This window comes from Diceros bicornis, chromosome 14, assembly GCF_020826845.1.
Source record: "Diceros bicornis minor isolate mBicDic1 chromosome 14, mDicBic1.mat.cur, whole genome shotgun sequence".
Taxonomy (NCBI): domain Eukaryota; kingdom Metazoa; phylum Chordata; class Mammalia; order Perissodactyla; family Rhinocerotidae; genus Diceros; species Diceros bicornis.
In genome coordinates, this window is record NC_080753.1 from 16,846,214 (window position 1) to 16,864,525 (window position 18,312).

General features: G+C 37.0%; 1 protein-coding gene across 2 annotated transcripts; it reads left to right on the plus strand.

Moving 5' to 3' along the window:
• The first annotated feature begins 3,106 nt into the window (after nt 1-3,106).
• Nucleotides 3,107-16,433, plus strand: LOC131413411 (cysteine-rich secretory protein 3-like). 2 transcript variants are annotated; one of them, XM_058553938.1, is made up of 7 exons: nt 3,107-3,184; nt 6,003-6,119; nt 7,653-7,744; nt 11,370-11,511; nt 11,927-12,024; nt 14,222-14,310; nt 16,306-16,433. In XM_058553938.1, exons 1-7 carry the CDS (start codon nt 3,116-3,118, stop codon nt 16,431-16,433), a joined length of 735 nt encoding a protein of 244 aa, XP_058409921.1. In that variant the 5' UTR covers nt 3,107-3,115. The 2 variants fall into 2 exon arrangements, with proteins under 2 accessions (XP_058409921.1, XP_058409920.1); XM_058553937.1 differs by having other exon boundaries at nt 3,116-3,184; nt 7,653-7,740; nt 11,363-11,511.
• The last annotated feature ends 1,879 nt before the right edge of the window (nt 16,434-18,312 follow it).

Genomic DNA, 18,312 nt, shown 5'->3' on the forward strand with positions numbered 1-18,312 from the left:
TGAAATAAGTTCATTTCTCTTTCTGTGTTTTTCCTTTTCTATCTTCAAATTTTCATTCTGTTCCACCTCTTCCTCTGTTTCCCTAAAAACTACAATATAAACAAAATCAACCTTTTCCTATAGCTATGAGCAAAATTTTAAAGGGATAGAAGAACTTAAATTTCCAAAACATTGTGGGAACACCTGTATAATTTTTATTCCTTATAGAACCCTTATAGAAATATGCTATCAATTTTCTGATTCCCATTTCAATTCCATCCCTTCCCATTCCAGTTATTAAATGGACAAAAATACTTCATTAACATGCCAGCAAAGTTCTTCATTATTTCATCAAAGTTACATAAAGCTTATCATAATGGGGTATGTTTTCAACTCAAGATGGATATCCTAAGAAAATATTATTTGAGCTCTTTAAGTCTTAGGAGTTTTATTTTACATTTGAAGGACAGCAGAAAAGAATTGACTTAATTGTTAGTATTGTGTTAATTTTTTCTAATTTTCTCAAACGTGTTCAGTAATCTACCAGCGATTTACCAGCTGCAAAAAGATTTATAGGAATATGCAACTACTTTTGTCAAGGCAGAAATTCATTAAGTGCTTTCTTTCTTACCCAGAATCCCATGCCCCCAAAAAAGTATAATACAGTTTAGTGGGAAATAGATATTGAGGTTAAAAGAAACCTTAGATCTGTCCCAGCTATACAATAACTAGCAATGAGACTGTCAGAAGGTTGCTTAATATCTCTGTACCTCCGTTCTTCTCTTACGTGGACACCATAATGCCTAAACTATTGGCTGTACCAGGTTGCAAAAAAGCAACTAAGATAATAGGTTTGACAAAGTCAGAGGCACTTTTCCAAGGTTAATAATCTGTTTGTAATAAAAGTCTTTCCTTTTTCTAATTACTGTAATTGTAATAACGCAGATTCATTATAGAAAATGCAGAAAAGAACGTCTTACCACACGAAGATAAACTCATTCTCTTGTATTTCTGTTTAATCTCATTTGTTCTTTGCCTGGCTTTTTGTCTGATCATTAGCTTTGTGGGAGAAGAGAATGAGGTTCTGTTTCTGTCTGTCTTCCAGGAGAATCACAATGTATGCATTCCCAGGTCTCCCTGCACATCAAAATCATCAATACCGCTCTGCAATAAAATTTATTCCATTACTTTAGCTTAAAATTGGCCCAAAATACCTATGTCATAGAGTTTTTGTCATCTATCTGTGAGAAGAGCAAAGCTGCATTGAGATGTGGATGCTGGATGACAGTCGGAGGTAATCGGCTATCTCAGTCCCTTGTGAGAACACACGCGCCTGAATGCAGAGCTGTGGCTCCAGAAGATTTCAAATTACTCCGTATTATGGACCTTGGAACTCACTCCCACATAACCTAACCCTCAAATATGAAACATGAGAATGTGTATGAGTCTGTTTGGGCTGCCATAACAAAATATCACAGACTGGGTAGCTTGAAAACCAGAAATTTATTCTCCCACAGTTCTGGAGGTTACGAGTCTGAGACCAAGGGGCCAGTATGGTCAGCTTCTGGTGAGACTTCTCTTCCTGGCTTGCAGAGAGCCACCGTCTCACCGTGTTCTCCCATGGCCTCTTTGTATGCATGGAGGAGAGAGAGAGAGAGAGAGCACGCTCTGGTGTCTCTTCTTATTTGAACACTGGTCCTGTTGGATCAGGGTCCATCCTTATGACCTCATTTAACCTTAACTACTTCTTTGGGGCCCAAATACAAATACAGCCACACTGGGGGTTAGGGCTTCAACAAAATTTTGGGAGGACACAAACGTTCATTCATAGCAGAAGGCTAAGGATCTCCCATATACTACTTGGTATTCTGTTTTTTTTACTTAAATTTGAAGCATAAGCATTTTCCTTATTATAAAACCATCATAAACATAGTTTTATGTCTAATACACTAGAGCAAGAGGATGTACGCTAATTTACAGTCACGTGTCACTTAACAATGGGGATATGTCCTGAGAAATGCATTGTTCGGCAATTTTGTCATTGTGTGAACATCATAGAGTGTACTTACACAAACCTAGATAGTATAGCCTCCTACATATCTAGGCTATATGGTACTGATTTTATGGGATCCCCATCGTATATGTGGTCCATCGTTGTCCAAAATGTCATTATGTGGTGCATGACTGTATTTAGACATTTTATCTCCCCGTTATTAAGCACGTGGTTAATTATGTTTTTACCTTTATAAATACTAATGTGATGAAAAATTTATGCCTAAAGTTTTTCCAGTATACATTATTTTTTCCTCAGGATTCCAAGAAGTTGAATCAGGGAGGCAAAGGATGTAAACATATGTAATTACATATTAATACGTGAACACATATTAAGGGTATTCATACAGATTTAGTCAGTAATCCTTTTAAAGTGGGAAATCTATCTTCTGTTTTTACATCCAGAATTTGGAATTTGAGACATTGCAATAAAAAGAGAAATTTGAGTGAGAATGAATAAAGACACTGGCTACATGGGGAGAGTTGATGAAAATGGTTGAATGTATTAGAGAAAAGCACTTGCTTCTTAGTGGATTTACCTAGGGTTCTAGGAATGGCAAGCATATGAACCAGAGTCCTGGAAGGAAAGAAATAGCACATGCTAACTGGTAATTTGAAGAGATATTAATAAGGGGATATTTATAAAGGATTAAGCAGGGTTTAAGGAAACCAGCAAGGACTAATGCAGTGGTACCCCAGTAATAGTAACAGTTGGGAGTTATTACTACTCCTGACTGGGCAAAGTAGGAAGAAGCCATTCCTAGAACCTAAAGAGAGTAGCTACATGGACAAGACTGTGGAACTAGGGGAGAATTGGGTAGTATATCCTTAACATTTATAGGTGTACTTCAAGGGCTTCAGTCAAATACTTCTGTTTGTTCTTTATGGTCCCCATCGGAGGCTGGCTTCTGGGGCTGAATTCATTATCATTCTACTGGCACCATGTGACAAATCTTCTCTTACTAACAAATTTGGGATAACTGAGATCAATACATTGTTTTGTTTTCATTTTTCCCTTTGTTCCCCAGAAGTTCATGCACTAAACATTCCAATGCAGGTCTCTGTTGCCTTTGTTTTCCCAGCAATGGCATTGTTACCAGTGTTGCTGTTCCTGGCTGCTGTGTTGCTCCCATTATTTCCTGCAAATGGACAGGTATGGTTGAGGTTGAAAATCCTTTCAGAACAATTCAAACAACCTTGAGGGATACGGATAGGAAGCTACTAGATCAATTTCAAAAGTAAAAAGGGCTAGAGTGTCCAGTACATTACAAAGTACTCACCAGTTGCTCGAATACAGATAGTCTAAATTGAGATCTGCATAAATATAATACATAGCAAACTTCAAAAACTTAGTAGAAAAAGGAGGGAAAATATCTCATTAGTAATCTTAATATTGATTGCATGATGAAAACAAAATATTTTTAACATATTAGTTAAATAAAATATATTATAAATATCAATTTAATCTGCTTATTTTTTTCTTTTTGCAAGTGGTCACCAAAATATTAAAATTACATGTAATGCATTAATTACATTTCAATTGACAGCACTGGTCTACAGTTTTAAAAACTAATGAAACTCCTTCTGTCCCAAGATCTTTTCTGATTTTTTAATTAAATCTATTTCAGTGCGATTCCCACAGAAAATTAGCAATATGTTTATATAATCTCAAATCAGCAAAACTTCTTCACATACATCACTACAGTAAATTTTCATAGTTACTGTGTGAGAATACTTATAACTATTTTTTAAATTTAAAAAAAAAGAAATCTTACTAAAGATATTAAGTATTGGGATTTTTTTCATGGCTGTACAATTAGTATGTGTAAGATAAGATGCTCTAATTATTTCTAATATGCTGCTTCACTTTCATAATCCCAAAAACAAGATCAATCATCCTCTTCAATGATTGATGGGCAGGTGCTCATATAAGCTGTCTATCTCTTGATCAGAAAACCTCTGAATGTGAGGAACTTAGGTCACTGCTGTCTGTTCCCACACTCTCCTTTAACTGTGGGCATACAAGATTAGCTAGGACTCCTCAGACCTGAGAATTCTGACGCTGAGTCACTTCATTTGGCAATCAGAAATACAGTTATTATGTTACCATAATCAAATTTTCAATCTGAAGACAATTTATTCATCACCTAGGGCTTCATTCAAGTAGTTTGCTGTCTTCCCAATTTCTTTCCTTATGACTTCTTTTCATGGCCCTTTCCAATACCCTGTTACCTCTCTGGTCCATCTCCTGGTCTTTGTTTATAAAATTATTTTAAAAGGAGGTATCATTTTGTCTTTTGCACCACTAAATGTTTGCTGATCAGATGCTCTACATAACCTCTGCCCAGTGTGGTTTGCAGTGCCTTCTGAGGATGCCCAGAAAACACTATTCACCCTTCAAAACCTCAATCCAGACCATCTGTTGTGAAGCCTTACCTAACCTCAGTCAAGAAGAATTGATCCCTCCTTCCCCTATATCTAGTAGATCCCATCTATCATTTCAGTTATCATGTGGTATAGTAACTATTTATGTCGCATCGCCTAACCAATATAAACCCCTTAAGGAGAGATAGATACTATATTTTATCTATTTTACTCTCAAAAAATTTTTAGATTTCCTGTCACCTAATAAAAGCTTTATTGATACTCATTAAAAAAAAAAAAAAGAAACAAAGGTATGTCTTCTTCAGAATTTTTATCCACAAAGCAAGATGGGGTAAGAAACAGGAAATAATTATTTCTTTCTCAGGTACCAAATTTTGTTGTGCTTTGAAATGAAATTGCTTTACTTTAAGCAGGTTTTTGAGGGTCAATAGGACATATCCAGGAATGTTATTTCATGCTTTACTGTAATGCAGAGATTGGCCACAAATGATATTTCACACGTGCATCCTTTCTAACTCAGGAATCAGTAGCTGAGAATGTGCTGAATCTGTGGGCACAATGGCATTCGCTCTTGGTCCCTGCCCTTAGAAACATACAAACAGGCAGAAAAAATGGGTGCATAAATAAATAGTGGCAATAAAACATGGTCAGACCTATGTTTGCAGTATTTGGAGAGCTTTGAGGGAACTCAATATTGAGGAGAGGAGAGAATAACTTACCCGAAGGTGTCAGGGAAAATCAACAGAGGGCCTCGTCTGTTTAGACTTAACGCTTCAAACTCTTGCTCATGCTCGTATAATATCACACTCTTGTGTAAATTTAGATCACCAAATTGCGTAAACCTTACGGAACAATTCACACCCCCTACTCTACCTCCAGGCTCAGACTCCTCCCCCCCACACAAAGATACACCAAGAATATCAGCACTCTATTTAATACCTTATCAGTTACTTTTCTGTTACTAAAAGGAACAAAGTCAGCAATAGTCCATTAATTGATGGCTCTGCTCCCTCCAAATTGCCTTGGAGATTTTTTTAATATAATAAAACTGTTTTTTGAGTGACCCCATAAAATCTGTTACATAATTGGTAGCATCATTTACTAGAGTATTGAATGCACTTGGAATGGGCCTAAACAATCTTTCTCTAAATACAGACACCACGTCAGGTCAAAAGTCCTTGTAAAGTCCAGAATGAGTCACCTGCCCCTACCCGTACCATTCCCTTGCTGCAGCCCAATTGGGTGTGAATGAGAATGTCTTAACGGTTTCTATCTTGTACCTTTGTCATTATGTTATCACTCATATTTCTAGAAAAATCACACTAAGATCTCTCCTAATACTATTTGTGGCCTCAGAGGTGTTTTTAATTGTGATGCCATGAATTACATCCCCACCCTCAAAATTTAACACAATTTCTTTCCTATTCAAAAATTATAGCTTTGGCTCAGATTCATTGGCAATGCTTAACAATTAATATTGGCTTGAACTGAACATTTTTAAAAATAATCTTCGTTCTCTTGAATTATTCACTTGTCTATGCAATTTTCAAAACTAAAAAAATAATTCTAATTTGACTTTCCTTTAGGATCCAAGTTTTGGTGCTCTGTTAACCACCAAAGAAGAAGTCCAAAAAGAGATTGTAGATAAACACAATGACCTAAGGAGAACAGTCTCTCCACCTGCCAGTAACATGCTGAAGATGGTAAGAGGCAGCAACATAAAGAAAGTGGTTTAAGCCAGCTATGATAAGAGCAGGCACCTAGTAAAGAACATCTTTGAAGAATTTTGGGGCTTGGGAAGTTCAGTCTCTATTTAGTTATTTGAGCTGTGTTATGGACAGAGAAGAAATTCTTCTTTTTTTAATTCCACATACTATTTTTGCTTATAAATTGTATTTCCTCCTATCATTATATGTTCTGTGTACTAGAATAGTAAAATCTGTCAGAATCTACTCTCTGTCATGGCCATTTCAGAGTTTCCCATCTTTGTGAGTGGAATTTCTCTTCTCAGAAAAAAATGCATATATATGTGTATTTCAATACATGTATATATATATATATATACACACATATTTCAATATGTATAATTTCAAGGCGTCCATGGATCCCCTGAATCCCCTTCATGAACCCTGGGTTTAGACCCTCGCCTTGAGGTTATTATATGCCTTCCGACTTGGATAAATTGACTTTCAGACACTCTCACCAGGCCTTTTCTATTTATTTTGATCCAAAACAATTTTCCAATAAGTTCTCTGGACTGCGTGCAGCTCTTCTCTCCAGTCCCTCTCGGTACATTCATACCTACAACATCATCATCATCGTCGTTGTCCTCACTATTAATGTCCACTCCACCTGGGCTCCACCTTATATCCTAGATCTTTTCTAAGAGATATGTTGTTAGTAGGGGAAATCCAAGTTTCGGTGACTTAAAGCTTAAAGGAATCCTCTTGAGGGAAGAGAGTACAAAAATATCTTACCATTGCAAATTTTACAATAAAAAAATATGTCCAAACATATTCTGAGCATCCTTGCCACAACCTGGGGAAGGGCTTATATGAGGGAGGGGCCTAAAACTTCAACTTCGTTAGCTCCGCGGGACAGGGAAGAAATTCTTAACTTCACTTGATAATGGTTAAATGACTTGTTCAGGTTACAGGGCAATTTAAGTTGTGGAGGTGGAATGAAAACTAAATCTTTGCACATCCAATGAGAGGCCATTATATTTTTCTGCTTAATATTTCTCCTAATCTAGGATCAAGAAGACCTTTTCCCTGTAGGCTCAATGCCACTTAGGGTAAATAATAGCCCACTTTGCTGGGCCCAGTACTAAAAACCACATGTCTCCCAAATGTATTCAGTGGGAAAAAAAAAAAAAAAAGAACTAGGAATGAAGTATGTAAGCTCATTATTACAGGAAAAACAATCTCAAAACCTCCACGTGTTTAGGGTAGGACCATTACTAAAAATCTTTAGGTGTGCCTACTGTGCTATCATAAATAGACCATTAACCACCTTAGATTTTTCAGTTACTTAGAGTAGACATACCATCTATATTTCTTCACGGAGCAGAAAAAGGCACATCAAAAAATAGATCTTTGATTATGATGATAATCAGAAGATGCATGTACAGAAATCCTATAATGATGTAAATCTACCCACCAATCTCATTATAAAGCTTATGCTCCTTTGTGGTTTGAATCGTCAGGTGCATATCTTTTTTTCCCTCTTTCTTTTAGGAATGGGACAGCAAGGCAGCAACAAATGCCCAAAATTGGGCAGACAAGTGCCTTCTCAGACACAGTAGAAGTGAGGATCGAGTAGTCGGTATGTAAATCAATAAATATTTGCTGAGTAAATGAACAAGTAAAATAATAAGAGGCCATTTTTTAATGTTGCATTAAGAAATCTCTGTGGGGTCTGGCCCGGTGGTGTAGCAGTTAAGTTCGAGCACTCTGCTTTGGCGCCCGGGGTTCACAGGTCCAAATCCCAGGGGGGGACCTACACACCGCTTGTCAGCCATGCTGTGGCAGTGTCGCATATAAGGTAGATGAAGATGGGCACAGATGTTAGCCCAGGGCCAACCTTCCTCAGCAAAAAATGGGAGGATTGGCAACAGATGTTAGCTCATGGCCAATCTCCCCTCCCTCCAAAAAAAAGAAAAAAGAAGAAATCTTTGTGAATAAATGTCACTTCTAATGCTGCCTTGTTCAAGTTCAAGTCTCTCTGTATGAGAGAGAACTCTGCGAAGCATCACCTTGTGCTTATTTAGTGTTTCATATTTTACAAAATGTGTCTCACACAGTATCACATTTGTACCTCTTAACCATCTCATGAGTATAGCAGGTCATGTATCATCTCTTTTCTATTTTAAAGTATAGAAAACTGTCAGGGGAAAAATGATTGGTAATAAGTGTCACACATAGGAAATTTAAATATAATTTCTGATTTCTAATCCGGTGCTCTACTCATGTGATGCAGCCTGTTTGTGCTTTGAAAACTATTTATTTTTTTATTTATTAAATATGTTGAATTTTGTCAAACTGTTTCTGAACTTTACTCAAAAAATATTTAACATTAGCATCTACTTTTACTATTTTATTTTAATTTTTGATGACAGTAAGACAAGTCTTTTGTATGTTCTGGGTGCCTACAATGCATGCAATACTATATTAGACTTAAAAATAACCTATAATACGTGACCTCTACATCGAGGAACGTAAAAACAATGAGATAAAATGTCACATATATGAACTATTAGATAAGATATTTACAGGCATACCTCAGAGATATTGCAAGTTCAGTTCTAGGTGAGCACAATAAAGTGAATGTCATAATAAAGCAAGTCACACAAATTTTTTGGTTTACCAGTGCATATAAAAGCTATGTTTACACTATATAGTAATCTATTGCATGCAATACTGTTATGTCTAAAAACACAATGTACATACCTTAATTAAAAAATAATTTATTGCTAAAAAACGCTAACTATCATCTGAGCTTTTAGTGGGTCATAATCTTTTTGCTAGTGGAGGGTCTTGCCTTAGTGTTAATGGCTGCTGATTGATCAGGGTAGTGGTTGCTGAAGGTTGGGGTAGCTGTGGTAATTTCTTAAAATAAGACAACAATGGAGTTTGCTGCACCTATTGACTCTTCCTTTCATGAATGATTTCTCTGTAGCATGCAATGTTGTTTGATAGCATTTTACCCACAGTAGATCTTCTTTCAAAATTGGAGTCAATGCTCTTAAAGCCTTGCTGCTTTATCAATGAAGTTTATGTACTATTCTAAATCCTGTTTTGTCATTTCAACAATCCTCACAGCATCTTCACCAGGAGTAGATTTCATCTCAAGAAACCACTTTCCTTGCTCATCCATAAGAACCAACTCCCCATCTGTTAAAGTTTTATCATGAGATGGCAGCAATTCAATCACATCTTCAGGCTTCACTTCTAATTCTAGTTCTCTTGCTATTTCCACCACACCTGCAGTTGCTTCCACTGAAATCTCAAACCCCTCAGAGTCATCCATGAGGGTTGGAATCAACTTCTTCCAAATTCCTGTTAATGTTGATATTTTGATTTCTTCCCATGAATCACAAATGTTCTTAATGGCATCTAGAATGGTGAATCCTTTCCAGAAGGTTTTCAATTGACTTTACCCAGATCCATCAGAGGAATCACCATTTATGGCAGCTTTGGCCTTATGAAATGTATTTCTTAAATAATAAGACTTCAAAGCCAAAATTACTCCTTGATCCATGGGCTGCAGAATGGATGTTGTGTTAGCAGGCATGAAAACAATTTACATCTCATTATACATCTTCATCAGAGCTCTTCGGTGACCAGATGCACTGTCAATGAGCAGTAATATTTTGAAAGAAATCTTTTTTCTGAGCAGTAGGTCTCAAGAGTGGATTTATAAGACTCAGTAAACCATGCTGTAAACAGATGTGCTGTCATCCAGGCTTCGTTGTTCCATTTATAGAGCTCAGGCAGAGTAGATTTAACATAATTCTTAAGGGCACTAGAATTTTCAGAATGGTAAATGAGCATTGACTTCAGCTTAAAGTCACCAGCTGTATAAGCCCCTAACAAGAGAGTCAGCCTGTCCTTTGAAGCTTTGAAGACAGGCATTGACTTCTCTTCTCTAGCTATGAAAGCCCTAGACGGCATCTTCTTCCCATATAAGGCTGTTTTGTGTAGCCACCCTCATTAATTATCTCACCTAGATCTTCTGGAGAACTTGCTGCGGCTTCTACATCAGCTCTTGCTGCTTCACTTTGCACTTTTATGTTATGGAGATAGCTTCTTTCCTTAAACCTCATGAACCAACCCCTGCTGGCTTCAAACTTTGCTTCTGCAGCTTCCTAACCTCTCTCAGCATTCATAGAATTGAAGAGAGTTAGCGCGTTGCTCTGGAATAGGCTTTGGTTTAAGGGAATATTGTGGCTAGTTTGATCTTCTATCCAGACCACTAAGACTTTCTCCATATCAACAATAAGACTGTTTGGCTTTCTTATCATTCATGTGATCACTGGGGAAGCACTTTTAATTTCCTTCAAGAACTTTTCCTTTGCAGTCACAACTTGGCTAATTATTTGGCACAAAGACCTAGTTTGGGGCCTGTCTCAGCTTTTGACATGCCTTCCTTACTAAGTTTAATCATTTCTAGCTTTTGATTTAAAGTGAGAAGTGTGCAACTTTTCCTTTCACTTGAACATTAATTTCAATATTGCTGTCTCAAGGAATAGGGAGGCCCAAGGAGAGGGAGAGAGGTGGAGGAACTGCTGGTGGGTGGAGCAGTCAGAACACACGCAACTTTTATCAGTTAAATGTGCCATCTTACATGGGTACGGTTCATGGCACCCCAAAACAATTACAATAGTAACATCAAAGATCACTGATCACAGATCACCATAACAAATAATAATGAAAATTTTGAAACATTGAGAGAATTACCAAACATGACACAGAGATACTAAGTGAGCAAATGTGTTGGAAAAATGGCGCCAATAGAATTGTTTGACGTGGGGTTGCCACAAACCTTCAATTTGTAAAAAATGCAATATCTGCAAAGCGCAATAAAATGAAGTGCAATAAAATGAGGTATGCCTGGACTTAAATCATCAAAAATGACATAGATATAGGCAAGCCCAAATTGAAAGTAGTAAATAACTCACCTTTTTTGAAGGTAGGACTGCCATTGTTATTTGTATTTTTGGTACTATAATTTAATGAAATTATGAAGGATGACTATATTCAGTAGAAGATTGAGACAAATGTTCTTGAGGATCCCAGTTACTGTTAAAATCTTAGCTTCCTTTCTTTCCCTCTTAAAGGAGCTATCCAAGAGTAGTTTATACTCCCTTTAAGTAGCACGTAGACATTATTTTAGCCATTGCATGCTTTAGTATTGCTTTCTTCATGTATGCTCTATTTCTTCTTAGGTACAAGGCACTGTGGTGAGAATCTCTTTATGTCAAGTAGACCTATTTCATGGTCACATGCAATCCAAGGTTGGTATGATGAGGTCCGTCATTTTACCTATGGCGTAGGGAAAAATCATCCCAATGCAGTAGTTGGACATTATACTCAGGTAAGCAGAATAAATGAAAAACCCTCTGCCATAAGTGTCCTAAAAAGAAATCTTCAAATGCTGACTGATGCCAATGTTGGATTTGGGGGAAGATCTCTCACGCGGGTAAAGAATAGTTTAGGCATGTTGTGGGTATTTCAGCTGTGAGCTGTTTTCAACATCCTGCAGGCTCTTGGTAGGGAAACATACTCTGTATTTTTCTAACAGTCTAAATAGATAAAGTCGTGACAGTACATGGAAATGTAATATTTTAAAAGATTTTTACTTTGATTCAATAATCTAACTATATCGATAAGGTATATGGAAACAAAATACATCAGCAACATTCATTTCAGTTTTGGATTTCCTACTATTTGTTTTTCGATATTTCCTTCTTCTGTAATGTACTCTCATATCTTTCCTTGTGGATTTGTAGGTTGTTTGGTACTCGTCTTACCGTGTTGGATGTGGAATTGCCTATTGTCCTAATCAAAAATCACTAAAATACTACCAAGTTTGCCAATATTGTCCTCCGTAAGTACATACTTTTGAGTTTGCTATCAATAAAGCCACCAGTAATTTAATATTTTTAAAGTATAATAAATTGGAATATTTCAGTAAAGGGGGGATAAATCTTTACAAAGGTTTTCTCAATTTGAGACACAACAAACTTCTCAGAAAGACCAACTTCTCAGTTCTAAGTATAATATTCTGAAGCTCTCTTTCTTCATGTCTAAAATGACTTGTCCTCCCTCTGCATTGTCTTCCCCGAGGCTCAGAGTTACTCCGTGGGTGTACGTAGTATGTAGTTCTCTAGAGTTGGTATTGTCGCTTATTACTAAGCTCACACACTAGAAAGTCAAAGCTTGATGGTTAGGCCAGGGTGAAGGGGAGGTAGCAAATGGGGGATGACATTTTAGCGATTCCAGCCTTTTCTACTCAAATATTCCTACTCCTGCGTATCTAAAAATGCCTATATTACACCATTAAGAATTGATTAAATCTTGGGCCTCAAAGGCTTTTAAAGAGATCCTTGATACATTTCAAATTGTCAAGAAAAGGTAAGATCTTAAGTCTTTGCTCCTTAGAATTTAACACACAAGCTCTGAAGGAACCACCCATTATGATCTAGATTTACAGCAGGAAATATACCCCTTCCTCAAACAATATTTTTTAATTATCCACAAAAATTCCTATGAATATATTGAAGATATATTCACAATGTATCTGTTAGTTTTAATTTTTTTTAATTATTTTTTTATTTATTTATTTTTGTGTGAGGAAGATCAGCCCTGAGCTAACATCCAATGCCAATCCTCCTCTTTTTTGCTGAGGAAGATTGGCCCTGGGCTAACATCTGTGTCCATCTTCCTCCTCTTTATATGGGATGCCGCCACAGCATGGCCTGACAAGCGGTGCGTCGGTGCGCACCCAGATCCAAATCTGCAAACCTTCAGGCCACCTAAGAGGAGCGCGCATACTTAACCGCTGCGCCACCGGGCCGGTCCCAGTTTTAATTTATTTTTAATGTTTGAAATTCCTTACCACTGGAGGGAGATTTTCACCCAAAACCAAGCATCCAAAATGATTTATTTTGAGGCTATCCACAACCCAGATGAGGTAAGTTTCCAGTTAGAGAAATGTGACCTTCCGAGTCATTTTCCTGCAGGTGCCTATTAGGGTTTAGTAGAAAGAACTGAAAGGTCCTAGGAGAAAGCATCCAAACTCACTGCCTGGCTGTGAGGGGGAGGCATCTGGCCCAGGCATCTGAAGTGTGAGTTGGAGTGAATAATGAGGGAAAGCAGGAGTGCATGAACTTCCAGAACACTTTTCTATTTCACAATTTTTCCAAGAGCCCCCACACATAAAGCTACATTCTGTGCAGACAGATTGGGATTCTGGTGCATTGTCTTGGACCCACTTGGTATGACTGAGATTTTGACTCCCTTGTACTTTCAGATTATAATGGCCAATATATAATAATGATTATAATGATAATAATCATTAATGAGGTGCAGGCCAGTCACTGTAAGACCAATATACCCTGGAGATTAGTATTAATGAAACATTTTTTTTCCTAATAACAGTCCTATTTTTGGTAAGCATAAAAATCTTACACACAAAACCTCTAGATAGTCAACAACTTTCCTAAGGTCACCTACCTCCCAAAAACACACACCAAAAACTACTTGAAAATCACCACCTCTCATCTAGAAGCCAAAAATTCCCCTGGAGCTTGACTTTTTCTAGTTCACACTATACAAATTGTTATACTTTCCTTTTTAAATATAAAATTACATTTAACATTAAATATTTCTCATGCTGCAACTCCTGGTCCCTAGGAGCTCCTCCTGTCTTTCTAGAGGATATGTTTTACCCATCTTGGGTCAGCAACTTGGGGTGCACTGCCTTAACAATTTGACCAAGTCTACCGGAAGATGAAGAGTATTGCCACATGAAATATACTCTGAAAATTTTAGACACTATTTATCCCATTTCAGTTGCTCAGGCTGTGAAATTATTGTCAAGGAAGTGAGCGTGTGTGTAAATTATTCTCTTACTTTGCATTGTTATCTGAGTACACTTGGGGAATTTTAGTTTTTCAGTTATTTGACATGATTACATACATTGAATAAATATTCAGGTACATATGGTGATGGATGCTCCCCTTGGAGCATAGACTAAACCAAAAAATGAAAAATGTTTGACATGTTGCATTTCAAAATTTCAGTGGTAATTTTGTTGGCAAAGAACGTACCCCTTACCTAGAAGGAAAACCTTGTGCCAGCTGCCCTAATCACTGTGACAATGGACTATGCAGTAAGTCAACTCGTTACATGTTGGCATATATGAAAATGTTTCTGCAGAAATAATTCATTGTAATTAAATATACATTTTCTTTTCATCAAAGTTAATGCCATTAGAGCAAAGGTAGCATTTTAAAAAGAGAAAATATATACAAACATAAAGGTGTGAGACCACAGAATATGGCTCAGTCTGGACAGGCACACCAAAAATAATCATTCCTTATATGCCAATGAGTTCATCATACGAAATTCCTCACTTTCCCCATAGTGTAGTTAGATTCATCAAGTTTAACCTAACAACCACTTGCACTTTTGTTTGCTAGTAACTTTTACATACTTTCTATATGTCTATCAAATTGGCATACAGTATTATTAGCTCACAGAAGCCTCAAAAATATTTTAGCAAAAAGGAGTAAAATTAATGTCATGTAATATCTCATTTCCAGTGTTGTTGTGAATAGACATACAGAGAGTCGGTATTTTTGTTTAGTTGAGTATGTTATTAAAATTATTATAAATAATGTGGTTGACATTAACTGAGATTGTTACCTTTCAAACGTATTCACCTAACTGAATTGTAGCATCCTTTCTGAGTGAATGGTATAGACACAATTCAGAGCTATAAATCCACTAAAGAAGAAAATACTTATACCTCTGCTGAATACTATTTGTTAAGGAGTTTGAAATTCATCCTATTAGTAATGAGCATCCAGTTGAAAGATTTTAAACAGAAGAGTGATGAGATCAGAATTGTGTTTTTGGAAGAGCACCGGGCATTAGTATGAGGGAACAAGTAGGTGGAAGCCAACTTGGAAACTGTTGAAAAACCTGGGTTTAAAAACAAATGGATGTCGGGCCGGCCCGGTGGCGCAAGCGGTTAAGTGCGTGCGCTCCGCTGCGGAGGCCTGGGGTTCGCTGGTTCAGATCCCGGGCACGCACTGACACACTGCTTGGCAGGCCATGCTGTGGCGGAGTCCCATATAAAGTGGAGGAAGATAGACACGGATGTTAGCCCAGGGCCAGTCTTCCTCAGCAAAAAAGAGGAGGATTGGCAGATGTTAGCACAGGGCTGATCTCCTCACACACACACAAAAAAATGGACGTCTTACTTCATTAGGGCAAAACGAATGAAGAGGAATGGACAGTTAGGAGAGAGAGAAAGAAAGTAGATTAGCCAGTGTTTGTTACTTGTGCTTATTGGGTGCTGATAAAAAGTAGAGGTGAACAAGTTCAGGTTGATTCCTAGTTCCTGGTTTGAATTACTTAGTAGTTGGGAGTGCCATTTCTCTGAGATTGAGTGAATCAAGTCAGAAGTTGGAGAGGGATACCAAAGAAATGCCAAGCTTGTAGGTAGGATGATGAATTTAGTTTGAGGTTTGTTGAGGTTGTGGCCACTGAGGGACATCCAAGTGGGAATGTCCAGTAATCATAGTGAAATTCTCCCCTGTTTTTACATTTTTGCATCCACATCTTCTCATAACGATTTCTTACTCCTGAAAGCAAGACTAGTGGCATTAGAGTCTAGTGCAACAGTGTGCAATATAACTTTTTGCAATGATAGAAACGTTCAATATTTGTACATCCTGTAAAGTAACCACGAGACTCATTGGCTATTGAGCACTTATAACTAACATCACTGAGTACCTGAAATTTTAATTTTATTTAATTTTAGTTAATTTGAGTTTAAATTTAAACAAGCACATGGCTAGCAGCTATCATTTTAGATAGTACAGTTCTAGAGTGATTTAACTTCATTTTACAAGAGAGGAAAGTAGGTCAATTCATTTTAGAAATATTTTTAAAAGCTCGAATTTTAAAAGAAGTGATGGATTAAGCACTGAATTTAACTAAGGGATCTTATGTGTCCCTCGAGATACGAAATGACCATCATAAGGGAATGATGCCAACTTGTTTGCTCAATTCCCTCCTCACACTAAGTTTATTGTTTGTGTTGCTGCTGTGCAGGAAAATGATAATGAAGTGACTAATCTCTTTGTTTTTATTCCAGCCAATAGTTGCGAATATGATGATGTCTATTCTAACTGTAAAGATTTGGCAAAAAAGATTGGCTGCAAACGCACTCTCACCAAGAATAGTTGCAAGGCTGCCTGCCAGTGTCCTGACAAAATTTATTAAATGCCCAATACAGACTGAGTAGGACTAAGTCTACTCAGGTTTGACATATACTAGCAAAGAAATCAGAGGCATTTTAGCTATAAATTTGATTCCAAATAGCAACGAGTCTTTTTCTCTTGGATCTGCTTTTTATTTTACGGAAATCTCTTTTATACAAGGGTTAAAAAAATCACATAATCTATGATAACAACTGGATTTTGACATAAATTTGGTAATTTAAATTTAATCAAGTTAAGGATTCTGAAAGTTGTACTTTCTTACAGTCACTAGAAACCTGAATTGAAGTTGAGACCCATGTTCCTGGAACAAAATTTACAATAAGAACAGAATGTAATATCATTGTCACATGAATCCTGGACTACAGTCCTCCTTCCTAGCTCCACTCTATAGCTAAACATGTTCAGAGAAGTGTTTACATATGCTGTCTTTAATTCTTCCTGTCACATTCATCCTTCTTCTCATTCTTCTGGCTCCTATCCTTACAATTAAATTGAAATCATTCTTGGTAATGTAACTCCAACCTTCATTTTGCCAAAATCCATGAAGACTTTTGGTTCTTCATCTGCATAAATTGTACAGTAGAATACGACCACACTTTCCTTTTTAAACCTCTCTTCTCTTAGACAGATTTCGTTTAAAGAAGAATTCAAAATAATATATGTAAATATTCTCCTCTTCAGGAGGTAGAACTTAGTCCCCTCCCTTCTGATTCTGGGCTGAACTTAGTGACTCACTTCCAAAGAGTCAAGAATGGAAAGGGAATAATAATAACTTTACAGTGGAGAAATCTGGCAAATGCCATCTTAACCAACGGATCAAAGTTAACATCACCAGTAATAAGTCATGTGGATTCGTGTACCCTCTTATATGATGTGATTAGAAGGGCCTTTCGCTTCTGTGGTATTCTTTCTAAAAACTTGTAATCCCAATCTCATCATGAGATAAAATATCCAGCAAGCCTAAATTGAGGGACATTCTACAAAATATCCCTGATCAATACTCCTCAAAACTGTCAAAATCACGAGCAATGAGGAAAACCTGAGAAACTGTTACAGACCGAGGAGACTAAGGAAACACGAGAACTAAATGCAGTGTGGTACCCTGGATCATTCCTAGAACAGAAGAAGATCTTTAATGGGAAAATTGATGAAATCTAAATAGAGTCTGGAGTGTTTCAATAGTTATGTTGATTTCTTAGTCTTGACAAATGTACCAAGGTAATGTAAGATGATAACGTTAGGGGAAACTGAAACTGGGTAAAGAGTATATGGGAATTCTCTGTAGTATCTTGGCAAAATTTCTGTAAATCTAAAAATTCTCCAAAATAAAAAGTGCATTAAAAAAAAAAAATCTTGGCTCCATGACACTTCATTCTTTTTCTCCAGATTACCTGGTTATTCGTTCTCAGACTTCCTCTCCGCCACCAAGTTTCAATTCTTCTATTCCATTGCTAAATGTTTGATGTCATTTTTTTCCTGGACCTTTCAGATAATACCAATGACTGGATTGTTAAAACAGACTCACATGCTTATCCAGTGTCACGCCTCACTAATGACTTCAAGGATATGAGTGGTCATGAGGCAAAGGGAAAACAGAGAGAGAAGCAAGACCACCAATGCAGTGCCCAGATGCTGTTTTTGCAGCACATTTCTTTTCCTTTTTTTTTTTTTTTTGTTTATTGCAATAACATTGGTTTATAACATTGTATAAATTTCAGGTGTCCATCATTGTACTTCTATTTCTGCATAGATTACATCATGTTCACCCCCCAAATACTAATTACAACCCATCACCACACAAATGTGCCGAATTATCCCTTTCGCCCTCCTCCCTCCCCCCTTCCCCTCTGGTAACCACCAATCCAATTTCTGCCTCTGTG

Excerpts from the sequence above, each read along its gene's own strand:
- LOC131413411 (XM_058553937.1), top strand. The coding sequence starts at position 3,116 with ATGGCATTGTTACCAGTGTTGCTGTTCCTGGCTGCTGTGTTGCTCCCA. Across the intron at positions 3,185-6,002 it reads TATTTCCTGCAAATGGACAG|GATCCAAGTTTTGGTGCTCT; the intron begins GTATGGTTGAGG and ends ACTTTCCTTTAG. Across the intron at positions 6,120-7,652 it reads CCAGTAACATGCTGAAGATG|GAATGGGACAGCAAGGCAGC; the intron begins GTAAGAGGCAGC and ends TCTTTCTTTTAG.